The following is a 25,799-nucleotide window of genomic DNA, read 5'->3' on the forward strand; positions in this document are numbered from 1 at the left end:
CACACAGGCTTGCTTTTCCCAACCTTCACTCACAGCTTCTTGTTCCTGGTTTGTCAGAACAGGCCAGCAGACACCAACTCAGAGGTGGACAAGTCAGCATCACCCTCAGTGGCTCAGCTAGCAGGAAAGTTCAAAGAGCAAGCAGCCAATATCCCTGGAAAAGAGGTAAGGTGCCCTGCAGCCACCAGCAGGAAATCAAGTGGGAAGTTAGTCACTTGCCTCTTCCTGCTGGAACATCAGTGATCTGAGCATAAATCCACCTTGATTTTGAATCTGCACAAAGGACTCATCTCCTCTTGCGATGCAAGCTGTGGCTGTATCTTCCATGCATTGCTGATTGGTGAATGGGTGTTTTGGTAGAGCCATGTTTTGGGAGAGACTGTAACCAAGATATTGCAGAGCTTGTAGGGTGCACAGATTTACCCAACAGCAGCAGACAGCAGTGCATGCCCTATTTGGGCTGGCTTTTGTGGGCAGACAGCAGTAATGTATAATGAAATACCAATACTGATGGGAAAAGAAACAAACAGATGGTGCAGTGTAGCAGCCAGTGGCAGGTCATCAGCACTTCGTTCACAAAAGGAGGTTTCCTCCAGGTTATTACTTCTGTCTAGGTCTCAGAAAGCTGCCTCTTTACTTACCTTCATTGCCTCTTCCCAATGATATTTCAGACTCTGTGCTTATCTCTATCATGCTGAAACTTTATTTTAATGAAATCTCACTATGCCAAACATTGCCTCGCACGCTGATTTTCTCCAGCTAAGTAAAACACTAGAATACCTCTCTTAGAAAGAAAGTCACGGCTATTTATGAAATGAGGTTGACATTTTCCATAGAGCCTCCTGTATCATTATGCCTTTTTCTTTTAGAAGCATAAATGTTTGCTGGTGGCCCTTTAAAGGCACCTTTTGAAACTGAACTGCTCCCTTCTGCCACTCAGCTCCTGATCCCAGCCTGGCCTAGGGGTATTCTCCCTGTCACCCCTCCTGTCTTTGGCTGGATGCAATGGTGACCTCTGCCCTGCAGGGCTGGCATGCCATCATCTATCAGAGGTTAGCACTCCCAGGATGGGAATAGCCAATCTTTTCCCAAGCACTATTTTTTCCCTCCGGTTGCCAGCACACCACTCCATCTGTCCATCCCATTACAGTAATTTCCTCTTCAGAAGGTATGGGATTTAATTGCACTAAGCTCCTCACCCTTCAGAAGGCAGAAAGTTCCCAGACCTCTCTTGTGTTATCTGCAGACCTCTGCTGCTCCCAAGCCAGGGCAGCATGGAGGGGCCTCACAGTGCAAGGAAACTAATTTTCTCCAGAGACAGAGGAGGACAAAGTTTCCTGTCTTTTCTCTCCAAGCCATCTGTCACTTCCCCACCAGCTTTCTCAAGCTGGCTTCAGATTAATGGCCCAAGGGATGATCTTTAACCCTTGCTTGGACCATGCCAGCAGAGGGGAATCCTGTCAACCAGGGAACCTCTGACACATCCACTGTGGCACAGAGCAGCATTCCATGGTTGCAGAATGGTGGGGTTTCCACAAGACACATTATTGCTTCCTGGCATGACACAAGGATAGGAGCACGGCTTCCCTGGGCTTAGAGACCAGGGCCATGGCTGGGTGCAGCCCCTCCAGAATTCAAGTGACATCAGGTCCTTCAAGCTAGCCAGCTGTACAGAGGGCAAAGATGCCATAATCCAACTTCTCACATGCCAGCCTGTGAGAAGGTAGCAAAATTATCCAAATGGTTTATATTGGATATTGTTATGGATATAGTGGTGGTTATCCAAGATTCCCAGTATTAGCCAGTTATTTTGGATTATTTTTTTAACACATGAAAAGTGTGTTAACAGCTTGGCAGGAGACTACAAACCTGGCATAAAAATAGAGACATCTTGGCTTCAAGACCAGAGCAATAGTTATGTGCCGTGCATCTCTTCCTTCTTAGGGAGCTCTCTCATAGTTCTGAGACTCCAAGGACATTCAGAATGAATGAGTGTCCCTGCCATTAAGTTGCCTTGTTTCTTCTCTGGAGAATATGTTTCTTAGTCAAATATAGGATTGCAGCTGAGGCCTTGTCCCTGGGTGCTGCTTTCCTTCATTCAAGAGAAATGAACGGGGCTGAAATTCTGAAAAAGTCAGAATTCCCCTTTTTTCCCTGAAAATATATCAGACATAAAGTAGGAAATCGTGAACCAGGTAGGCAGCTGAGACTCACTGAAAGGAAATCCTGGTAATGAAAGGAAAGAGAACAGTAACAACCTCTCTGGTGTGAAGGGGTTTCCAGCAGGATGCTTTGCAGACAAAGTTTCTGGGAAGTTTCTAACCCTTCACAACTTAGAAGAGTGTCTCATGCACAAAGGAAAAGATACAAACTACTTTTCCAACACTAGAACAGGGCTCTAGATGCCACAAGCACACCACTGTGCTAATACCATCTTTTGCTGCCTTTGGATGGCTCATTTGGGCAGGCTGAGCCCTGCCTCCCGAGCAGGTCACTCACACAGCATGCCCTTTGGTGCTTGAATTTCACTTCCTTTTTAAGAAAGCTGATTTCCCTGCTGCTGAGTTGGTTGTTTTCTTCTCTTAGGTGCCACCACATAAGCCAACTCGGAGGAAACCACCCTGCTCCCTTCCCTTGTATTCCCACAAAACTGAGACAAGTGACAATGATGAGCAAGTGAGTATCAATTTCATAGGGGGACAAGGTCTTTCCTCTCTGCAACCTGTTCTCTCCTGAGACACGGGTTTGAAGGTGCCAGAGAGGTCAGGTTGTAAGGCCAAAACCATCAATCATGCAGCAGCAAACCTGCCCCTGCTCTCCCTCATGTACTCACCCAGAGTCAGCTCCATGCTGTTCCCTGCTCCTGCAGCATGGATGCACAGCCCATTTCTACTGCTTGTGTTTTCAACCCTTGGCACATTGATGGATCCATCCAGTTACCACTGTTCAGGGACCACTGGTATTTACTAGATTTGAACAGGGAGCACCCATGCTGTTTGTTGAGCATAATGGGGTAATATTTCTGCTCATGAGATTTTTCCACCTTTGGAAAAAGGGAATAATTAATCCAGAGTGAAGAGAGGGTTTGTTGGAAATACCCACAGAGTATTTCTTTAGGACCCTTGAATGAGCAGGTCCCAGTAAGCTGGCTGCTACTTAGTAAATTTTACACTCAGGCTCTCTTTGGTCAATTCTGTCCTTCTGCATTTCAGGGTATGAGGTCTACCCACCAAATTTCATGTTGTCACCTGCCCTTAACGAGCGGGTAGTTCTTTGTCCTTCTTATCTGTGAGCTACAGGCTCTTGCTGCCTCCATGCCAAAGGAGCATTAAGTTTTAAAATGTTAGATTCCTTCCTTTTCTGAAAAAAGCAATTTGCCCCTTCTGAAAGCAATGCTCTCTCTTTCTCAAACTGCTTCCAACCTTCTCATTGCTCTACCTTTCCTGCGATTTAGGCCCTTCCTGCTTATACTAATTGGATATCCTTTAACTTGGTTACTCAAGTGGTGACAGAAAGTCTTTCCCGTCACAGAAAGTTCACAATATTTGCCAACATTAAGGCTTTAAGAGGTAGAATTTTAATCTACCTGGTCCTGAAATAATACCAGGGGAAACTGTGCCACAGGCTAGATACCTTAGTGAAGGCAATGTAAGTCAGACACTCAGACAGCAGCCCTTTTTATCCAGAGGAGAGGTACATGTATCTAGCCCTAAGATAGCTGGATAACAAAAGGAGAACAGGAATGAAGAAAAAGAAACTTTTGTGTGGAAACACTATATGAAGCTTCATTTGCCTCCCTCCCAGCAGTTTCTGCTTATCTCTTCCATGTTTTTTGCCTTTATTGTATTTCCTCTTTTCCACCTACTACACTGTGGTGTTTTCCTGTTTCATTTTATTTTGCAGAAGCGGTCGCCAAATGCTTGCCCCATTCCTAAGGTCAAGGTGAAAAGCTCACCTATGATTGAAAAGCTGCAGGTAGGTCCTGGCAGAACCCACATGGCTTCCCCAGCAAATGAAAGGTGATTGGCATTGGTCACAGCTACTTCCCTTGCAGAGCAGCCAGAGGGGAAGGGGATGCAGGAGCCAGGGGTGACAGCCAGGTGAACAGGACAGTGGCCTCACTGGGGAGGAACCAGCCCCACCACACACAAAGAGGAAGGCAGAGCAGGTCTGGCAGTGGTAACAGGCACCAGAAGCAGTCCAGTGATCCCCAGGCGTGTCCATAAGCATGTGCATGGATCAGGATCAGGATCATTTGGATCTGTGGAGTACACGGCCAGGCATGGGCATGGCAGCAACACTGCTTGAGCAGGGAGCAGGGGCAGGAGCCTCAGTTTAAGTGCAGCTCTTGACAGAAAATGAGGGTAACTCTGGATCAGGCTTCCTCCAGCTCTTTTCTGACAGCATTGTCACTCACACTGAGTCCCAGCACTCAGTGAGGAGCTGGCCTGGAGCACAGGCAGTGACGATCCTGTCAGTGGGATGTGTGCTCCAGGCTCTGGCTGTCCCATGTGTGTGCTTGGAAGCTCTGCACTGCACTTCCCTCATCTGGATTCCTGCAGACACACACAAACACACCCAGCACTTCCTGCCCTTTCTATGTTTCTGTGGTGCCTGATCTGCACTGCTGAGGGCAGCTCAGCACTCGATGGCCTGAAGACAGAGTGCCCTGAGCACGTGTGACTCCAGAGCCTCCTGGCCACCCTGACACAACCTGAGCCTATTCATAGCTCTGTCCCTCCCGGTGCACCCAAGGACATTTGCCTAGGGGAGCTTCTCAGTGAGAGGCCAGCAGGAAGTGTTTTGCCACAGTTAGTCACAAGCTTGCTGCTTTCCATGGTCGTCTCACAGCTGCACAGGTCATTCAGAAGACCTGCAGATCAGGCTGGAATATGTGAGCTCCAGTTGGGCACACGAGGGAGGGTTTAAATATTGAACCATTGCTGGCTGTGCGTTCAGATTTTTCAGCCACTGCAGACTGTGGTGTCTTGGCTGGGTCACTGGAAAATCCCAAAAGGCCTCAGGATGACAAAAGAGCATGTCCAGAGTTCCAGCTGCCAGGGAAGGACAAATGTCCAGTCATAACTTCTCTGCCCAGACTTGTTTGTTGACCGTGTCACCAGGAGAAACCCACAAGCAGGAGGTCTGTGACAGCTGAGAGATGTGGCAGGGCAGGGGTTCCCCTGTGTGGTTATCGTGTGCAGCACACGCTGCTGTCACGCATGCCCCTAATGGGGATTTCTCATTGCAGGCCAATCTGGCTTTTGCTCCAGCTGCTCTGCTGCCAGGAGTGTCTCCCAAAAGCCCTGGGCTGAAGGTCCTGGTTTCTCCATTCAGCACGCCTCCCTCCACACCCACCAGCCCAGGGACTCAGCCCCAGCCCAGCGAGACGCCAGTCAGCTTTGATCAGCCCCCAGAAAGCACTCAGCTGCAGTTCTACAACAAGGTAGGATCCGCATGCTAGGATTCCTCCATTCCACAGAGCTTGCTTATTGCTTGGAGATGAAGAGGAGGGGGAGGCTGAGCCCTCAGTTCTGCTGTAAGAGCGTGTATTTGTGGCCAAGAGGGAAGAGCTAAGCCCCAGGCCCCGAACAGCCTTTCAGTGTAGCTGTGTGCAGCCTCCTCTCTGCCTGCCAGTGGCTCCAAACAGCCTTCCTGGCCCAGTGTGGCAAGGAAAGGATGAAGGGGCAGGACCCAGCCCCTCAGCTCGGCAGTAACAGGGTGGCTGGTGCCAGGGAGTGCTGTGAGCAGGTGGTGCCAGCAAACATCTGAGGTGGCTGAGGCTCAGTTTAAGGAGCCACGCAGGGCACAGCAGTTTCTCAGGTGTCACCAGAGCTCAGCACTTAAGTGAGGAGCTATAACGTGCCTTCACCACCACCAGCTGGAGTACAGACTCCTTCCTCAACCTGCCCAGAGTAGAAAAGGCTGGTACATCCAGTGGTATTTTCCCCTGTTGTGCTTTCCTGCGTTCCATTTCCACTCCCTTGACTGCTTCAATGTCTGCTTTTCCTGCCTGCCAGGTGCGGACGCGAGGATCGATAAAGCGCAGGCCTCCCTCCCGGAGGTTCCGAAGATCTCTGTCCGAGTACGGGGACGGGGAAGATTTAGGGGTCAACTTGTCTTCTCCAGAAAATGGTGCCAGGGAAGATGAGGTCTTTGGGCCCAGCGGCAAGACAGAGGAGGTGGAAACAGGGAGCAAAGAACAAAAGAAAAAGGCAGGGTCTGATGAGAAGTCCCCATCAAGGAGAGGATCCAGCAGATCAGAGGATGAAGAAAAAGGCAGCAAAGAGCAGAATAAACAGGCAGAGTCTGATGAGAAGCCCCCGTCAAGGAGAGGATCCAGTAGATCAGAAGATGGGGAAAAAGGGGAAAAACAGGCAGAGGAAATTACTCCTTGCAAGAATAACACAGGGAATACAAAGGAGGAGGAAGTGTGTCATGATGCCCCAGGAGAGGAGAATTCTCCTCAGCCTCCCTCTGGAAACAATGAGATGTGTGACAGTCCCCAGGGAGAAGAGCAGCAAAGCGCTGCCCGTGAACAAGGAAAGGGGGACAAGGAGAAGGAGGAAGCTGAAGCTGAAACAAAGGAGAGCAATGAAAACACAGACACACAGAGAACATCAGACACTGCAGAAACAGCACTGGCATCTGAACAACTGCAGGATGCAGTGGGATTACAGACTGCCAGTGAGCCTGCAGTGTCAGTCACGCAGGACCAGGGCACAGTGTAGCTGTGACACACAGGTAAGATGGGCCAGCGTGATGGTGGCTCCTGAGGCACCTGACGGTTGTGCTGTTAGCAAAAATGGCAACTGTGACAGAACACAACAACAATTTTGCTGCTTCCCACATGTCAAAAGCCTCAGATCTCTGGCCTGCAGAGACTGTGAAGCAGGTTACTCAAAACAACCAGCCCTTCTGGGTGGTGTTACAGAGAGGATGGAAAAGAAGCAAAGCTGATTCTGGATTCAGTATAATGGAGAGGCTCTACTCACCAGGCACCCTCCTGCATTGTTGTTTTGAAAGCAATCTGAAAGTACTTGCAGTAAAAAAGCACATTTCCCCAGCAGTAACCATGTATACACTATATCAATATGACTCCTTACATATAAATATTTATATGTGTGCACACATTGTATGTATACATGTGTACATATATATATATATTCCCTATGTGTTTAGCTTGTTAGCTTTGCCAGCAAACCCAGGGCTCACCAGTTTCATGATTAGCTCTGAAAGCCTGCAAGCATGAGCCTTTGCCACTGAAATAAAGGAGGATTTGCTGTGGCTGAAGCAGGCCTTGTTCCACGCACCTTGTGTGTTCTATAACAACTGATAACACAGCCAAATGCCTGAGGATGTGTCTCATCCTGCCTCAACCACCTCCTCTTCAAATGCTTCCTTGGTTTGGCAAGGAGCAGCTGAAGGAAGGATTCTGGTGGTCAGGCTGCAGCTCACCTTTGCCTCCTAGCACAGAAACCACCAAAGTGCCCCCAGGACTTCCCAGCAGTGTCTTTGCTTAGACCCATGATTATTTTTCATTATTTCCTTACTCATTTTCCCCTCTCAAAAGGACATACCCAATCAGGGCAGAGGAGACTTACCATGTGGACAGGAGCCATCTAACCCAATCATGGTGGAAGCTACTGGAAAACCTTCAGTGGCAGAAGAGGAGCAGAATGCAGAAATCCCCTGATGTCCAGAGTCATCACAGAGCTGAGTGGCCACTCGCTGGCTCTCTGCTTTGCACCATCGTATTTTGGGATGGCTGGAACAAGAGACTGCAATCTCTTCAGAGTTCAAAACTCAGGTGTTGGCAGGCATTCCTTGGTGATGTTTGGGGACTGAGAGACCTGATACACTCTGTCCTGGAGGCAACAGCCACCACCACCACTCACAGTCCTTCTGCTTCTTCATCCTACTCCAAAATGTCTTTTTCTTCTCCCCTGCATTGGTCTTAGATGAAGTTCATCAGTTATGTACATACATACACGTATGGTGCCTTTTTGGTAGCTTATTTTAAAGTACTTCGGGTTTTAAAACTTCAGTAAATAATATTTTAACAATAGGAATTTTTTCTCCATATGTGCTGTATGGCAGACAATATGAACTCTGAATACGGGGAAAACTCCTAGAACACTGATCATAAAACTATATAAATATAAAATATAAAAATAAAATCTCTTTGAAGTGGGGCTGATCTGTGAAAAAGCCACCTGTGGTAGGCTGGTAGGTCCTGTGTGCTTCAGCTTTGTGGTGCTTTTAGTGTGGTGGAAAGTGACAACCAGCAGATTGTATGCAAAGAAAAGATGTGCTGAGTAGCCCAATAGGGCTGGTTTTCTTATCTGGCTCTGGGCTCCAGTCCAGATTTAGAAGGGCTGCTTGTCCATCAATCTTTCTCACTTCCAGACCCTATCCAGTCTGTTTTGAAACTTCTGGTGTGTGGCCACCGGGAGTCACTCGTGGCAGAAAGCATCCCAGCTTCCTGGAAACAGCCAATTAATTTTGTGCAGGTCAAAGAAGAAGTCCTAGCTGGCCAAGTTTCCAGCAGCGTTGCCTGGCTGAATTGGCAAAGCTCAGGCAGCCAGTCCCTCTAAAGTACTTATGTGCTGTCCTAGATTTGCATTCACTCTTGGACTACTAAAAGTCATGGGCTAGCAGGCACTATGATTTTAATCTGGAGAGTATTTGGGGAAAGGTGGATGTCAGACCCTCACCTGACCAGTTTCCTGACAGCAGTGCCTGAAGCTGTGCTGGCCACACAGAACAAAATGTCCATACTGTGATGTGGGCTGAGGTCACACTTGCTGAGAGCCAGCAGCACTTGCCCTCCTGAATTTTCAAAGGATTGTTGGCAAACACGACCTCTACACCCTTTGGAGCCATGCTGTGGAGCATTGTTGCCTTTGAATCCATTTTAATCTGCTTGCTCTAGCTTGTATTCCAGGGCAGGCTGCAGTCATTGGCTGCGCCCTGTTTCTTCTCTCAGTGTCCCATCTGGATGTGAGTGGTTGTGCCTTACTGTACATACAGATATATGTGTGCCTGTGTAGAGAACGTGTATGTGTGTCCCGAGCACGGGAATGGAAATCCGAGAGAGAAACAGAATAAATAAATGGTGGAATAAAACCAAAGCAAAACAACAATCTGTGTGTTTTATTTCCTCCTGGAGAGATGAAGGAACCCGAGGAAGAATGGACAGAACTGGTAGCAGACGGCAAAATAGGGGCGAGATTTCCACTGGCATCGGGACTTCAACATTTAAACCTGAGAGAGCAGCTACTGAGGAACGGGGAGGAAGAAGACTTCCCGAAAAAAAATCTGGGATTCAGATTCCACGTTTCATGTGGAAACATGAGGATGTCAGGAAGCATTAGCAGACAGAGCACATCAGGGACGAGCGGGATTCCAGCCAGGAAGGCGCTGTGTGCTCAGAACCCCAAGGCGATGCCCGTGGATCGGCCCCGGGAGGCTCCGAGCGCGCCCGGGACCCGCTGCGACCCCCTCGCACCGCCAGGGGGCGCAGCGCACGGCGCGGCCCGGCACGAACCAAAGTCGCTGGCGCGGGGGGGGTGTGGGGGTGTCCCATTCTTCCGCCTCCCCATCCTCTGGGAACCAGTTCGCCCGGCTTCCAGCGCCACCGCGCGCGCGGAGCGGGAGTGGGAATGGGAGTGGAAGTGGGAATGGGAAGGCTGGGTTGTTCCTGCTCTCCCGGGATGAGCGCGGGAGCGGGGTCTGCGCGGGGGAAAGCAGCGGAGCGCCGCGGGGGCCGCTGGTCCCCCCGCGGGGACGCGGAGCCACCGCTAACGAACGTAGGCTCGGGGGAAGGGCGATACCTGGGATTACCCTGGGAAAGGAGACGGAGGGGGCGAGCAGGGAGAATGGCCGCGGCCCCCGCAGTTCGGGAGAGCAGCGATGTGTTCTGGAGCGCTGGGCAAAGCCGCTGGTGGGGTCGGCAAGGACAGACCCACACAGGCGCTGACGCCAGCGGCCGGGGCGGGAGGAGGCGGGACGGCACTGAACTGCTGAGCTGGGAAAGCACCTACAGAGCGGCTCGTTGGTCTAGGGGTATGATTCTCGCTTCGGGTGCGAGAGGTCCCGGGTTCAAATCCCGGACGAGCCCGCTGGGAAGGGGGTGCGGCAGCGCTCCTTGTTTTGCCGCCGCGGGGCCCTCCTGCGCTTTTTGCGCCTCGGGCCCGCCCGCAGCGGCACCGGGGGCGCGGGGACGGCGCCGGAGCCGGCGCGGTGTGCCGGGGTTGAGCCGCTCGGAAGGACGAGGAGCGGCCCCGCAGCGCTCTCTCGGTGGAGGAAAAGCGGGGATCTGCGTGGGAAAAATGGGAGCAGCGACGTCCAGTGCGAGACGAAGAGGAGCGGCCGGTGCTCGGTGAGTTCTTAACGCTTTTTCTTGCACTAAAAAGGAGCGAGCGGGTCTCGTTGTCAGGCCTGTCCGTGTCCCTTCGCTGCGCGCAGGAGCTGCCGCTGCTGCGGAGAAGAAAGAAATAAAAAGGCTTGGGCTCGTCCGGGATTTGAACCCGGGACCTCTCGCACCCTAAGCGAGAATCATACCCCTAGACCAACGAGCCGCCATGAGATGTATCCTCTCTGCTCTGCACAGGAACGCTCCGCTGGCGCCGTGCGGCCCCTGCCCGGGACAGCTCCGGCCCGTCCCAGCTCCCGCGGCCTTCCCGGCTCCTGAGGGGGCACAGCCCCATCCCCGTAGCTGCCGGCGCCCCCCGGGTTCCTGACGGGCACCGCGTCAGCCCTGTCTCCCTGTGGGTGCGAAAGCTGCTCGTACCTTGCGAGCCATCGGCCACGGCAGCCAGGCCACAAACCCCATCGCGGTGAGGGGAAATTCGTGGTTCATTTCCTTAATTTCAAACTGTACCACAGCCGAGTAGAGGCAAGGTCACTTTCTCAACTTACAGATGATGATTTTATGCAGCCTTGCTTAAATAGAGTCTTGGAACGCTGCTGTTGGTCAGGGTGGAGGTCACTGTTACCTTGGCTTTTGCTGCTGTACAGTAACAGCCTCTAAACTAATTTTGCCTATAGTCCAACATATTCCAAGAAGCTTGGGGAAAGGTAGGAGGGAGAGACAGGAAAACAAATTGCTTCCATTTTATGTACTTTCTTATGTATCAAGGCTATCGGGAAGACTCATGACTGAAATTGTTCCTTGGCATCCATTCAGCTGTGGAATAGCTCATCATTCCCACACTCTTCCATCCAGAGTGTTCCTGAGAACACTTACCCTTGCACAGTGGGTGATCCAAGACATTCTTCTCAAGCAAATTATGGGAAAGCCAAGTTACAGAAGACAAGACTTAGAGGGAATGTCGTCAAACCTCAAAGGTGGGTGGCAAGAGGATGGTGCCAGTCTCTTTTCAATGGTGCCCAGTGCCAGAATGAGGAGCAATGGCCACAAACTAAATCACAAAAAGTTCTACTCAACATGAGGAAGAACTTCTTTGTGCTAATGGGCCAGAGCACTGGAACAGCTGCCCAGGGAGGTCACGGATTCTCCCTCTCTGGAGACATTTAACCCCCACCTGGACATTTCTTGTGTAATCTGTTCAAGGTGACCCTGCTTTGGCAGAATGGTTGGGCTGGATGGTCTCCAGAGCTCCCTTCCAGCCGCAACAGCACTGATTCTGTGAAAAATAGTTCCCAAACTCTTCAAAGTCTGTATGCAATTACTGTGCTGCTGCCAGCTCTTGAGTTTTGAAAAAAAAAAACAAAAAAAACCCCTCCATTTTTAGTTAACCAAAGTAAACATGAATGTGCCTTTATCTGTTAGTCACAGTTTCTCCTGACTTGCAGAAGAAAAAATATTGTTGTAAGGGACACAGAATGCTTTCTTGTACAAATAGAGCCTGGTTTTTCCCTTTTTCTCTCATACTCTTCTATTACTAATTCAAAATGAGTGTGTTGGGTGGGATATTTTTTGCAGGAGTGCATATCTTTGCACACTAAACAGTGTATACTGTAGAATTCGTCTAGGATGTACAGAGATGCAGGCTAAAGAGAAAACTAAACCATTACAAATGTAAAATCAGTCTAAATATATTTTCTTCTCCTCCTAGAAGTTATTAACCTCCCCCCCCCCTTTTTTTTAACACCAAAATCCTGCTTGCTTTCTGTGGCAAGCCACTAGAGAACTCTCCAAAACAAAGGATAACGGGGAAGTCAGGGCTGTTCCTTTTGCAATGTGATCTCAGCTCTGTCAGGGAAGGGAGAATGTAGGCAAGGGCAGTGTGTGGCCAAATCAGGTTTTGTACACAAAAAGGGAACATGTGAGCTGTGTGAAGGACGGTCAATTTGAGAATAAGAAAAGTGCAATTTTTAAAAAACAATTTATTTAGGTTTACTGCCTTGCAAAAATACCCAGAAGGGTGAAGCTTGGCCTTTTCAGAGGATTGAACAGTTTTAAAGTGTGCTAGAGGACCTGGAAGTAGACAGTGAACTCTGGGTACTGAGGTGCTTCCATGCTGGTAAGGGCACTTCCAACCACCCAGGAGAGCTGTAAGGTTGGGCAGAGTTTCCATGGAGAGGAAGAGCTCTGAAGAAGTATTGAGAAAAAAGGGCTTGGAATGAAAGTCCTTCTGCTTTCTGTCAGTTCCTGCTCTATTTGGAAAGCAGGGGTATTGATGAATTGACTAAAGACCCACCCACAAGGGAAGTCAAATGAGGTGCCAGCCAAACAAGGTGACATTTCCCTGCAATTCAGAGTTGCCTGCGTGGTTGATATTTATTCCCAAGAGGTGCCCTGGATTTCTGCTAGCCTGGGTTTCTAGAAAACGTGTACAACAGTTAGATGAGGAACATGCTCCAGAGCTTCTCCTTAGGGTATAAATAATGGATGCATAAGCTGTTACATTTTAAATCCCATGAGAACTGTAAAGTGGTGTCTGGAATCACAGCTGGGAAACAAAATAATCTGCCTGTGTTTTTGCAGGCTTGCTTTGTCACAGCCCTCCTCAGCTTGGCACATGGTGGCCTTTCCTGTGGCCTCTTTCATCTGCAGATGTGATGAGGTGTCCAGAGAGTGGCAGAGAAACCGGTGACACAGGGATCTGGGTGAGGACCAGCATCCATGGAGCCCTGGGCAGGAGCAGAGCACCCCACAGGCTTCTGGAGGCTCAGGGATGCAGTGAGCAATAGCCTTGAGATATGACTCAGCTTGTGCAACTTCTTTAAAATGCACGGTTGGGAAAACACGGCACAACAAAGAGGTTTTCAGAAGCAAGGAGGGAGAGGGAAGGATGAAAGCTTGGTCTCAGAGGGCGTGTAGCAGCTGGGAGTCCAGTCAGCAAGGCGAGGGAAATTCCAAGCAGGTATTTTCAGGCGAAAGGCAAAGGTGGTTGTGCGATTGGTGCCGCAGGAGAGCTTCTGAAGGAGCTTGTGCTTACAGGCAATGCACGCCAAAACAGGCTCTCTGAGTTAACAGGGAACAACAGGCAGGATTTCTGCGGAGGCAGGAGGAACCACCACTGTCTGTGCTCAGAGCTTGCTGCAGCGCTCTCCCGCTTCCCTTGGGACAAACCGGCTCCGTGTCGGGCACCCGGGGGAACTCGAGGCTGGCAGAGGGATTGGGGCACTAAACGAGCACCGGGATCTGCTCCTGCTGTCACTTCCCTGTTGGAAACGAGGCCGAGGGATGCACAGCAGGGGACTTCCATAGCTGAGAGTGCTCAGACACCACACCACAGTGATCAAACCACTGTGGTCCTTATGGGCCACGGTCACCCCACAGCTCCTGTGGCGTTCTTGACTACGGGAAGCACAACTCCACTGGAGTGACTGTCCAGACAGGATCAGTGCCAGCTGGAATGGTTGGTACCGTGCCTCCAAAGGCACTTGGATAAGCTTCCTGCACTGCAGGGTAACTGTTGGACAGCGCCAGAGCTCGAGGCCGCCCTGTGAGGAGTGGCTGAGGGAGCTGGGGATGTTCAGCCTGCAGAAAAGGAGGCTCAGGGATGACCGTATTATTCTCTACAACCATCTGAAAGGAGCCAGGTGGGGTTTGGCCTCTTCTCCCAGGGAACCAGCCACAGGACACGGAGGACATGGCCTCAAGCTGCAGCAGGGGAGGCTCAGGCTGGACATTCGGGGAAATTTCTTCACAGAGAGGTTGATGAGACACTGGGATGGGCTACCCAGGGAGGTGCTGGAGAGGTGTTTAACGAAAGGCGGGACGTGGCAGTCAGTGCCGTGGTCAAGTTGACACGGTGGTCTTGGGTTACAGGCGGGGCTCGATGGTCTCACAGGTCTTTCCCAGCCTCACTGACTCGGCGATTCCGTGATTCAGCGTTTCTGTGCGCCCCGGGAAGCGCCGGCCGGGAGCGGCCCCGCAGCGCCCGCGCCCCCCGCAGCACCGCCGGCTGGCCGCAGGGGGGCGCCAGCGACTCTCCCGGCTGGGGGGGCGGGACAGCGCTTTCCCCGTGCCCATAGGTGACATTGACTTGACTGATGGCCCCCTTGTCCAATCGCCGTGGAGCAGCGGGGTAGGACGCGGGCGGGGCGAGCAGGGCGCGGGGGGTGTGCGTGATTGACATCAATAGCGGCCAATGGGCGGGCAGGGCAGGGGGCGGGGGGCGGGCCCGCGGGGCCGGGGGCGGACAATGAGGGCGCCGCGGGGAGGCGGCGGCGGCTGGAAGATGGCGGCGGGCGGAGGCAGCGCGGGGCGGCCCTGCGCGGCGTGGCTGCTGATCGCCGCCGCCGCCGCCCTCACCGCCGGTGAGTCAGGGACCGAGGGAGCCGATTCGGCCCTTTAACGCAGCTCCCGGGGCGGAGGGCGGTTCCGCGGGCAGGACACGGCTCTGCCGCTCGCTGCCTACCCGGTTGGGAGCCGGGTTGGCGGCGGCCGAGGACTCCCGTCCTCACGGGAGGAAGGGTCGGTGTGCCGGGGACAAAGCCCCCGGGAGCCGGCGTGGGCAGGGCAGGGGGTGCCAGGGCAGTGATGCGCGGCGGCCCCGTGTCAGCGCTGGTTCCACAGAATCCATTAGCTTGGAAAAGATCCCCGAGATCATCGAGCCCGCCCTGGGACCGAGCACCACCGTGGCTTCTTCACTCCGGGGACGCGGGTGGCGCTTGTTGGGAGAGCCACGGGGTGACCGAGGAATGGGGAAGCTGGACTTGTGGTAAACGACTTGATTCGGTCACTGGTGAAGTATTTGGGTAGAGGGGGAGTTATGTCAGTCAGATGATGCGTTTATGACTCGTATAGGTGGAGAGTAATCGCAGAACGGGTCGGGTTGGAAAGGGACCACGGTGGGGTCATCTGGTCCAGCCTCCTTGCTCGGGCAGGGTCATCCCAGAGCACATGGCACAGGATTGCGTCCAGATGGTTCTGGAATATTTCCAGGGAGGAATACACGGCTATGGGAGAGTGGCAAGAGTGATGCTTTACTACACTGTGGCTTATGTTCTCAGAGGGCAGAGGGTTCCACAGATCACTTGGACTCCAAAAGTTACACAGATTTCTCATGCCACCTCACTGTTTATAGATGCTGGGCATGGACAGTGAGGGAATATCCAGTATGTATGGATAATGATGGATATCTTGGGTTGGCAGTACTTGCTTAGTGGGTAAAACTTTGTGAAGTACTGCAGTAGGAGACATTAAGAAGCCTGATGCCTCCTCAGTTCATGTGTCTGGAAAACTGTGTGAAACTGTAAGTCCATCGGGGAAGAGGTTTATGAAGAAACTGTGCTGAGTGGTAAGGAACTTAAAATTTATTTCATAGAATTTTAGAATTTGACTTGGGACAAATCTTAAAGATTATCTTGTTCCAATCCCACTGCCTTGGGCAGGGAAATGTTTCACTAGACCAGATTTCTCAGAGCCCCATCCAGCCTGACCTTGAACACTTCCAGGGAAGGAGCATCCACAAGTTCACTGGTCAACCTGTTCCAGTGCTTCCGTACCCTCACAGCGGAGAACTTCCTCTTAATATCTAATTCCTATTATTATTCCTCTTCCTAAATGTATTCCCAAAGAGCATTGTTTGTATTTGTTTGAGATGACTACATATTACAATAAAGAAGTAGAGATATTTAAGGCTTCCTGTGTATCTTCAGAGACAGTATTTAGGATTAAGTATATAGATGTGAAATATGCATATATTACAGTAAAACTGGGGTCTTTGGAAATACATATTAAGGCAAGAGAAGGAAGCATGTTTCCCCTGACCACTATGAAAGGTACAGCTGAAGTAAAGCTATAGGTGGGTGGGAGTAGTAGATCATTGTAGAAGGTCTAATTTATTCCTGTGTTGGCTTCTTTCCTTGCACATCCTTAATCCTCCTGTCTGCTTTGAAAAGCAAGGTTTACATCTCTTCATGGGCACAAGTGATCAGAGTGCAGGCCCTTCACCTCTTTTGCATACCCAAAGGAGTTTGGTGATAGGAAGGAAAAGATTACCTTCCCCTGAGTTTGGGGGTGCTGAGGAGTCCTGGGTAATCAGTGCTGTGCATTTCTTCTTGCCTGTGTCACTCAGGCTCCTGATGTTTTCTCAAGGACCTTCTCCCCGTTCCCTTTCCTCATGCTGGACTTTTCCCCTTGTGAGAGGTTCAGAAATCAAAGCCTGCCTTTTTTGGCAGGAGCAGGAGAGATGTTTGCAGAGGGCTGTAGCTGCTCCCTTGCTCAAGTGTGGCTGGGTGATGTGCTGCACGCGTGGCTGCCGTGCCTTGTGCCTGCTCTTCTGCCTCTTCATATGCTCTGTGTCAGGTCTGCTCCTGTGGCAGGTAACCTGCAGTGAGACAGAAATATTGCTTAGGGTGCTGTGCTGTGCAGGCCCCATTGAACACCACAGCCTGCTCTGCCAAGCCCGGTTGCTTCACAGATAAGCAGAGATAACAGAGTTCTAGGCTTGTTTTCATATGTGCGCCTGCCTGTGTGGGTTAGGAGCTCATCTTGCTTCTTTATGCTAGGTCATCTGAAAACTCTGTTGCTTCATTTACTTGTAAGAATGAGGGATCATTGTCAAATGTGCTGTCTGTGATTCTGGGGACATTTTGTAGCATAAGTAGTTAATCTAGGTATAATCTCTTCTGTGCATGAGTGAGCCTGGAACAACCAGCCAAGAATATCAAGAAAATGGATTATTTTGCAATTGTGCATTTGTAAGCCATGTAATTATGACTTAAAGTGGTATCCTGCCTGTGTTTGACATGAGGGTGGTTCCTGATTACTCCTGACAGTCTCAAAAAATGTCCAGATATTACTGGAAAGAATAATGATAGTAGTTTTTTATTATTTTTTTTGATACCAACAAAGCTGGATCTTTTTTGAAATTTATTTTCTCCTACTACCCCTTTTATACACACTCATCCAAGTGCACGTGGGCACATACACATGGGTCAGTAACAAGCATAGCATTGAGATATTAAATAGCTCAAGTGTCTGTTGCTGCTTTGAGCTCACCAGCCCATTTCAATTGCTGCTTGAAATGTTTCCTGAAAATAACAGTGTAAGTCAGGGTTGCAATGCTCACTTGTTCTTGTGCCAGGTTTAGTCAGAATTCCTGTAGTCACCCCTGTCAGAAGCTGTTAGTCCTTTTAAGCTCAGCCCACTGGTGCTGCAGGTAGGAGAACTGCCTTGCCTGCACTGTTCAGTGGGTTCTGCAAAAGCAAAAGCTGGATAAACTCTCAGCTCACCTTGTTTGCAGCAGCAGCAAGAAGTTCTTGAATATGTTGAAAAGTCTGTACCTTAATGTTTTGGTGATGAAATGAAATAAAATGGTCAGATGCTTCTTGGCCCCAGTCATCCAACAGTCTCAGTCTCTTACAATTGCCTGTGTAAGTAATAGCATGCATAGCTGTGTTGCTTGTTATCTGAATTAAAATTGATTGTATTAAACAGCAATTCCACTGCCTGTCTGTGGATGCATCTTGTCCTGACTAGTGCTGGATATCCTGTGTCCCATACAGAGTTGAGATGGAAGACCAAAAAAATGAAACCTAATATTATGACTCAGATTTCTTTAAAGATTTTAGTCTGAGTAGTTTCTAAAAACTTAACTGTTTTTCTGGAGAAGTGCCATATAGATCATCATCAGGTCATCTCTCCAAAGCTTATTATCAGCACCTATAGTGGGAGTTGTCCAAGTGTGGTACGATGTGATGTGGTTTGATCATGTATGGCATACATTGCTCTTTCTACCACCTGCATGTATTTAACAAAACAAACAGCCTTGTATGCAAGAAAATACATTTTTTGAACTATTGAATGCTAACTCAGGATATCCTAGGAATACATCAGAAAGCTGGAAGCTCTGTGTATGAAAACATTTACATCCTTATGGCATATATTCTTTTTTTGTGTGTGTGTGGTTTGTTTGTATTACTTTAGCGGTCTGGGTTAATGGAACCCCACAAGAAGTGATTAGCACAATGGAGAGGATGTGAATATCTTGTGTAAGAGAAGGCTGTGCCAGGAGAGGACAAGAAGTTCTGAACTGGCTTTACTGCCAGCAAAGAGACTTGGGGGAGCTCTTAACTGCAGTGATTCACTGTTATCTCTAACAGCAGTATTGTGGAAAAGCAAGTGTTTACTCAGATTGGGGTTTAGCAATAAGCAGCACCCATAGCACAGAAGATATGGCAATGCATCCTAAGGCAGGGTTAACAGCAGTATTTTTTGCTGAGCAGGTTGAAAGTTTTTCCTCCCAATCTCTTTTATCTTTAAGGAGCCATTCTGTTACTTGTCCTGAATAAGTTTGTTTTGTTTTCTCATCTGGGACAGAGTTCATCTTCCTCATAGCTTGGATGGTGCTAAGTTTTGAACTTGTGGGGAAAAGAGCCTCGATAACAATGTTTTGCATTGGCTTACATACCTCAAGGCCTTTTTTGTTTGTCACCCCTCCCTGACAGCCGGTGGGCTGGGGGTACATGAGGAGTTGGGAGGGCATCACAGAAGACATGGTCAGCAATAAAAGCTGGGAAAAGAAGGAAAGGGACTGTTTGGAGTTACAGCGTTTGTCTTCCAGGTCACTGTTATGCCTGACAGAGCCCTGCTTTCCTGGAGATGGTGAATACCTGCCTGCTGATGGAAGCAGTGGGTGATGGCTTGTGCTTTGCCTGTGAAATTGTTTTAATCTCAACCCTCGAGTTGTTTCACTTTTACACTTCCAGTTCTCTCCCTGATTGCACTGGGGGTGTGAGCGAGGGGCTGTGCAGGGCTGAGCTGCCTGCTGGGGTTAGCCCACACTGCTTGTGTATTGTTCCCCTTGGCTGCTGTGCCTTTCACCTCCTGCATTTTTATGTGTCTGTTGAGTTGGCACTTTCCACTCGGTGCTGCTGCTAGGTTTTGGCTTGAAGTGCATAAAGAGAACTGGAAGGCTGTGGTTGTTCTTGTGAACTCTATTTCCTCCAACCCTGCAGAAAAAGATGCTTTGTGGTACATTACATTTACTGATGCTTTATGCATGTGGTGTTAAGGGGCACGAAGAGAACTTGCCCTGAAACATTGATTATACCCTACCTTCAGTGTTTCAGATCAGATTGAGATTCTGATCCTTAATGGAAGGTTAAACTCTGGGCAGTATAGCAGTTGTCAGTGGTTGGTGGCATTTTTAGTCCCCTGAGATGGAAGTAAATGAGCTCAGCTCATCTCCAGGTGGATGAAATCGCCACTGCTGGAAGCGTTTAGAGTTGGCTGCAAGCCACCTGTTGTTCAGTAATGTTTTTGTGATGTGTGCAAGTGAAAGGTGGTGAACAGGGCTCCCTCTTGGTAATAAATTCCATAAAGCTGTATGTGCAGCAGGAGTTTTGAAGTCTGACTGGTTTCTGTGTCTCAAAGTGTTTAGATCAAGATCTTGCAGGATCTTGCTTGATGGGAGATGCTGCTCCATTCAAAGGAATGGCTCTAGAAATCACCACACATGTAAACTGGGAAAGTTGATGTAGAGTGCCACAAGGAAGGCCATAAATTCTTCACAGAAGAAATGTTCCTGAGAAAAAACAGCTGCATCAGATCCTACTTGGTGCTTCCTAACCCTCCTCAGTTGTACAAAACAGTATACAGTGGACTGGGCTAGGGTGTTGGTCTGGTTTGAAAGGAAACAATGGTGAAAGGGCTGTTTTGAACACAGATTAGCTCCTGATCACATTCATCTCGTCCTGAGTGTGCATGTGAACTATTTAAATTGGCACCACCACTGACAAATTCTTGTGGAACAATGCTTTGAAATATTTAGCATGAGCTTTTCCTTTTGGTTTTGTGGTTGTGCTGCTGCAGGTTATAGCTGGTTACGAGTTTGCTCAGCAATTCAGTTAGCAAGTAAGTGTGAGATTGCTGCAAGCTGTGCCAGAGCTGGCTGCAGATGTTCAGCAGTCCATGGATCTGTGAGGAATCTGGTCCTCCAAAGGCTTTGGATTTGCCTGAACTGCTGAAGTAAGTCTCTAGTCACACCAGAACAGATTGGCTGCATGTTAGCTGAGGAGGGTAATCACTTGGATGATGTAATTTCATCAATCTTCTTGCTCAGGTGGTAGGATTTTATTTAACAGGTTACAATTGAGTCTCTCTGTATACAGGAAAAAAATCCTGTGCTCACCTTTCAGGCTGGTGGAAATACCAATACTTGGCAAGAGATGGACATGATTCTGGTTCAGCAATGATGAAGGTGGGAGTTACTGTTCACAGAATGCCACTAATACTTTAGATGGTTCAAAGTGCAGCTTTTGCAGATGTTTCTTGGTGTGTATGGACTGAATTGGTTGCAGCTTGGTGGATTGATTACTGAAAAAGGGCAGCTTCCTATGTCCGATACGTAGGTTTTGCACTGTATCTCCTCATGAAATTTGTGTATCCACATCCTAAATTCTACTGCGTAGTTTGTTTTGGAAATTGGTAGTTCCCATGCTGCTAGTGGTAGATTTTGCAAAAAGATGCTGCATGCCATCAACAGTTGTCAACATGAGTGGTATTTTTAACATAGTTTCACTTGAGATAGTGTTAGTAACCCAAAAAAAGAAAAAAGGCTGGAGGGAAGCTTTTGTCCCAGCCAGCAATATGTCAGCCTCAACTGTCCACTCCATGGGTTTGCATTTTGCTGTTGTTTGGTTGTGGTTTTCTTGTCTACAACTTCTGATCCTTAATACTCTCTTTTCCTTAGTAGTTGTGACAGTTTTAGTGGATTGCTATAGCAATTTTAGGAAATGCTTGTGATGGTGGGATGCTTTTTTTATTCTCTCTACCATGTGTTGAGATGTCTACCCAGCTTCTCTCAGATCTAAGTAAGCTTCATTCCCTATTTGTGGGAAAAACCTGGTGTATTTCAAGGAGACTTTTCTGTCTTTTCTGCCTTTCTGTAATCTCAGTTCCCATTTTCTGACATCTTTCCTTTTCCACAGAAAATGATGTGCTGTGTTTGTTAGTGACTCTGTTAGTATTGCAACATTAGAGGTAGAACAGCTGCCATCAGCTGTTCCAGTTACCCTTTGCACTTTGAACAGCTTTGCTTAACTTGCCCCCTTTGCGTTCTCCACTCTTTCTGTTTTGCTTTGTCACTAAGAACTGTTTACTTGAATTTGAATGCTTGTAAACTTACTTGGGCATGGAAGGAAAACCACTTCAGGGCTGTTGAGCAGAAAAATGTGATGTGTGGTTTGGAAAGTACCTGAGCTGCCGATTGGTGTCCCAGCCTGCAGCATAGGTAGGGAAGTGTTGCTTTGTGATCCCCAGGGAAAAGTACTAGAAGTAACTAGAAGTTACTTGCCTCAGGACTAAGTATCTGCCCAAACCTGACATATGACTGGTGCTGTAATAGGAGCATGAAGCTGTGCAGCTACATTGCTTACTTGTTCATAGTTCTCAGCACCTTTACAAGCATCTCTGTTTTATGAGATGAGAGAGTGATATAGCAGTGAAATTATTTCCTCAGGACTGAACAAGAAGTCTATGGCCTGTCTGGCAAGGGAGCTCAGGCATTTTTTGCTGTTTCTCATGCTTGTTCTTCATTTCTGGTTAAAGCATGGGCTTTGAAAGTAAATCTCAGCATAGGTTCTTTTGCTGCTCCTTGGCAGAACAATGAGCAGCTCTGCGTCATATGGAGGAGAGCACGCCAAAAACTGGCCCTGCCGTGTAGGAGGAGAGGGAGGTACCAAAGTTTGGTGGCTCTGGAGATTTGTCTTAAGTCCTGTCAGAGTAGGTGCATGGAGGTGTGGAGGGCTGAGATACATGGATGTTATTGTCTGACATTGTTTGCCAGCTCAGCCACAGCCTGTTCAATGAAACTGCTTTCCTTTCGCTTGGGGTGGCAAGATGCTGTTTTTCCGTCCTTAGGGTCAGGCAGAACTTAGCTGAATGTGCGGAGGCCAGGAGAAAGTGAATGTTGCATTAGCAGATGCTTGTCTCTGCTTGGGGGATGAAGGCTTCCAGCAGTGTGGTGACAGGAGGTGGTAGGTGTTTGTGGGCTGGGTGTCACAGCTGTGCTTTCTGGTTCCTGGAGCTGCAGGGTGCTGCAGGACCGGCTGTGTTACGGAGACAGGAAGCTCGCTTCCTCCAGCAGCCTGGGTTACTTGACAGAATTGGCAACCTGGGGAGATGCTGTGGCAGCAGCTAAAAGCTCTGCTGGTGAATTGGCATTTGAGAGTGAAATTAAATTCTTCTGTCCTCCTTCAAGACAATGGAATTTAGTTTTTTGTTGCTTTGAAACTTAGATGTCGAGATTGGTTGGTGTGTTTCCAACCAATGTGTCTACTCCTCATTTCTGTAGCTGGTGTTGCTTTTTGTCCTGTGTAAATGCATGCAGTGCAGACATGAAGGTCGTGGTGACAGGGGGGCTGCAGGGACAGTCTCCATAAGGAGGGGCTGGACACATGTGGCTGCTTAATACTTGTGTGTTGTCGTCCTTATGAGGTACACCTTGTTTTGCTCCTGGATGGATCTGCTGGCATGGGTTCTACTTTTCTGTTAAGGCTAAACAATGTGAAGGAATTCTTTGTGTGGAAATTCTATCCAGAATATGGGTTCTTTAATAGATCTTGTGCAGTTTCAGAGGAATGATTTTGGCATCTCTGCTAAGGCAGGAAAGCTAAAGTTTCTCCACCAGGTGTTTTATCCTCAGTGAAGAAATGGTTTGTGGAGACATAAGTGCCTGTAGTTGCAGTTGGGGACTGTAACTTCATTCTGGCTTTCTGGGGTGTTTTGTAGGGGTTTGGTTGCTATTGTTTCATGCTGCTTGTACAGAGCAACTGCCTTGTGGGAGAAAGAACTGAATGCCATGCAACCGTAGTTGAGAATGCTGTCAACAGTAGATGTCTCACAAGACACTTAGCATTGAGTAAGAGTATTTGTTAATGAAAGCACTGATTTTCAAGTGTATATTGGTTTTGTGACTTAAGACCCTTAGTCATTAGGAAAAAACACATCTTCCTTTCTGATGAAACTTCTGAGCTGCTGGGGAGACCAGAGTGAAGATACTGAAACACTGAATTTTCTATCATTTTATCAAGACCTTTCTTCCATAAGCGACTTCATTTCTAAATTGTATACATGGCTGTATTACCATGTGTCTTTGAGAGAAGCAAAGCAAGTTGCTTGTATTAATTAATAAACTGATGATTAGCCATTTCAAGAGAAAGAGAGTGACACTCTTCCTGTTGTAGGATGGGAACTGTAGCAGCCATAAGCATCTGGTATTTAGCAATCTGATTAAAGTTTCCATGTGGTCTGTTTGTGCTGGTGGAAATAAGGTGCCTGTGATTACAGTGATAGCTGTTTGCATTCTTGATTTGTTAGGTCTCCTGGTGATCAAACTGAGTTGAATCCAGCAAAATTGAGTTTATTTTGGTGTGTCCACAGTCTTAATTAACAGAACGTTTTAATTGGATCCAAGATCTCAGTAGAAACAGTGGTCTGCAAAGAAATATTAATTATCTATATATTAATTAGTGTAAAACTTCAGCACACAGAAGGATTTCTTTGTGATATGCTATCAGAACAAATGGTCAACCATATTTCTACATTAAAAATGTAGACTAAAAATAATCCTTGCCCAAAATATTTCCTTCCAAATCACTATGAGGCAAGTGTAATCAACCAGGGGGTACAAGTAAAAGTAGGAGAAGATGACTTCAGTTTTAAAAGGCATTAATCTCCAAGCAGTGGTAGCTTAGTCGCTGTTGGATTCATACAGATGCAGTTATCACAGGCTTTGGAGGGCTCAAAGGAAGTGAAAGGATCTTGCAGGTTTTGAGTAGATCCTCCCAAGCCTGAGGGACAGTATTTAGAAGGAGGTGCTACAGTTTGGATTTGAAGAGGTTTGGATGAGACCAGTGCTATAATGGTGGCTGGGGACAAGAGTCTCTTCATACTGATACAGGGATGGGTGCTTGGTGTCATTTCCACTTCATGGAAGTAAGCAGTGATCTTGCATATGGAATGTCCCTCTCTTCTTAGGATCACCCTTGGGGCAGCTTGGCTACCGGGAACTGCACTACTTTTACTGGTCTGTTACTGTCCATATGTGCAGAGCAAAAAGGATGTCACAATAATGAAGGCCAAGGTACAAACTGGAGGTTTTACTCTGGAGTCAGCTGAACAGGTGACTGGAAACTCTGAAAGACTCTGCCTTGACCTGGGAAGAGTTCAAAGTGAGAGGTGCTGCACAGGTGTTGAGTTGGAGAGACACGTGGCAGGTCCATGGTGGTACAAGCAGTTGTGGAGGGCTCTGAGCTCTGCTTTAGTCCCATTTAGTGTCAGCTGACAACTTAGCATTGACAAAGATGTCAGAGTGAGGCTGTTCTTTGAACATAAGGAGACAGATCCTGAGCAGAGACGCAGATCTGAGTAGTCAGTGCAGTGATGGGAGCTTAAACTTGTTTTGCAGATGAGATCTCTGAGGCAAGATACCGAGAAAAGAGAGACCTGAGAATAGAGAGAGCATTGATGAAGAATGAAGATCCATGATGGGAAAAATAAGAAAATACTAGTAAGTAAGGTTAGTAAGTTAGTAAGAATATGAGCGTCTTACCCAATTTCAAGATCAGGAGGATTGTCTGGGAAGGAAGATGTGGATGCAGAGTTTTCATTGCAGTGTGGGGGTTGAAAATGGAGCTGGAGAGAGTTATTGTAGCTGGAGTAAAACTGCTTGAACAACACTAGAGATTTAAAAGAAATGGCTGAAGAGGCACAGGTGGGTTTTTTTTTAAAAATTATTTTGATGATAGCTGAGAAAAATAGAACTGTTTTTCTGTTGAAAAGAGTAGAAGCAGCTGAAGGCTAGATGAGATACTCAGAAGGAAATACTGGGGCTACAGGAAGTTGGACAAGGTGAAGAGATCAAGGAAGATGCATTGGAGAAGAGCAAATGTTTATTTTTGCCCTATGTACCTTGCTGACCTTCCCTTCTTAAGGCACTCCTCTCTCAGTCGGTTTCCTGTGATCATTTTTTCATCTTGAGAGAAACTAAGGCTGAGTAAGCTTAAGGAATAGAGCAGTGTGTAAGTGTGACTGAAATATGACTCAAAATTCAACTTTCTCCAAATGGAATATTTAAATAGGTGGAGGAGCTGGAAGGTGTATGTAATCCTGGTAAATGTGGAAAGAGGAGGAAAGGAGATAGAGCTGGAGATGATCCATGTGGATTTTATTATGACAGAGGAGGCCAAAGAGTTCAAGGTAGTGGGAACAGCCAACATACCAGTAAAAGTATGGGTTTAGAGGGCTGAGGGTGAACAAATCTTGTGGCCTCTCTACCAAACAGGTTATGATTTAAGGAGCCTTTGTCTCATGCTGTAAGACAACAGAAGCAGGAAAAATATTTTTGAAGCAGTGAAAAAGGCAGAGGGAA

At 48.2% G+C, this 25,799-nt stretch overlaps 3 protein-coding genes and 2 non-coding genes across 10 annotated transcripts in view; 4 read left to right on the top strand and 1 right to left on the bottom strand.

Moving 5' to 3' along the window:
• The window catches only part of RCSD1 (RCSD domain containing 1), a 30,081-nt gene extending 20,944 nt beyond the window's left edge, over positions 1-9,137 (top strand). The window contains exons 2-7 of one of the 4 annotated variants that reach the window (XM_058829364.1): positions 58-165; positions 2,587-2,676; positions 3,904-3,975; positions 5,252-5,446; positions 6,021-6,744; positions 7,574-9,137. In XM_058829364.1, coding sequence (XP_058685347.1) covers positions 58-165; positions 2,587-2,676; positions 3,904-3,975; positions 5,252-5,446; positions 6,021-6,731 — 1,176 coding nt within the window. In that variant the 3' untranslated portion in view covers positions 6,732-6,744; positions 7,574-9,137. The remainder of the gene's footprint in view (positions 1-57; positions 166-2,586; positions 2,677-3,903; positions 3,976-5,251; positions 5,447-6,020; positions 6,745-7,573) is intronic. The other 3 variants (XM_058829372.1, XM_058829382.1, XM_058829390.1) reach the window with 3 other exon arrangements.
• Positions 9,138-9,578: 441 nt separating this feature from the next.
• On the top strand, positions 9,579-11,621 carry LOC131589588 (collagen alpha-1(I) chain-like). 3 transcript variants are annotated; one of them, XM_058859236.1, is made up of 2 exons: positions 9,579-10,384; positions 11,144-11,621. In XM_058859236.1, the coding sequence occupies exons 1-2, from the start codon at positions 9,666-9,668 to the stop codon at positions 11,454-11,456; spliced, it is 1,032 nt and encodes a 343-aa protein (XP_058715219.1). In that variant the 5' UTR covers positions 9,579-9,665; the 3' UTR covers positions 11,457-11,621. The 3 variants fall into 3 exon arrangements, with proteins under 3 accessions (XP_058715219.1, XP_058715228.1, XP_058715236.1); XM_058859245.1 differs by having other exon boundaries at positions 11,231-11,621; XM_058859253.1 differs by lacking the exon at positions 11,144-11,621 and adding an exon at positions 10,616-10,963.
• Positions 10,052-10,123, top strand: TRNAP-CGG (transfer RNA proline (anticodon CGG)). The gene has a single exon. It is a non-coding gene; the product is annotated as a tRNA-Pro (tRNA).
• Positions 10,512-10,583, bottom strand: TRNAP-AGG (transfer RNA proline (anticodon AGG)). The gene has a single exon. It is a non-coding gene; the product is annotated as a tRNA-Pro (tRNA).
• Positions 11,622-14,597: 2,976 nt separating the features above from the next.
• Positions 14,598-25,799, top strand: part of MPZL1 (myelin protein zero like 1) — a 35,438-nt gene continuing 24,236 nt past the window's right edge. Inside the window, exon 1 of the mRNA XM_058830710.1 lies at positions 14,598-14,736. Within this exon, the coding sequence (XP_058686693.1) occupies positions 14,622-14,736 (115 nt within the window). The 5' untranslated portion in view covers positions 14,598-14,621. The remainder of the gene's footprint in view (positions 14,737-25,799) is intronic.

Source organism: Poecile atricapillus, chromosome 1, assembly GCF_030490865.1.
Source record: "Poecile atricapillus isolate bPoeAtr1 chromosome 1, bPoeAtr1.hap1, whole genome shotgun sequence".
Lineage (NCBI taxonomy): Eukaryota > Metazoa > Chordata > Aves > Passeriformes > Paridae > Poecile > Poecile atricapillus.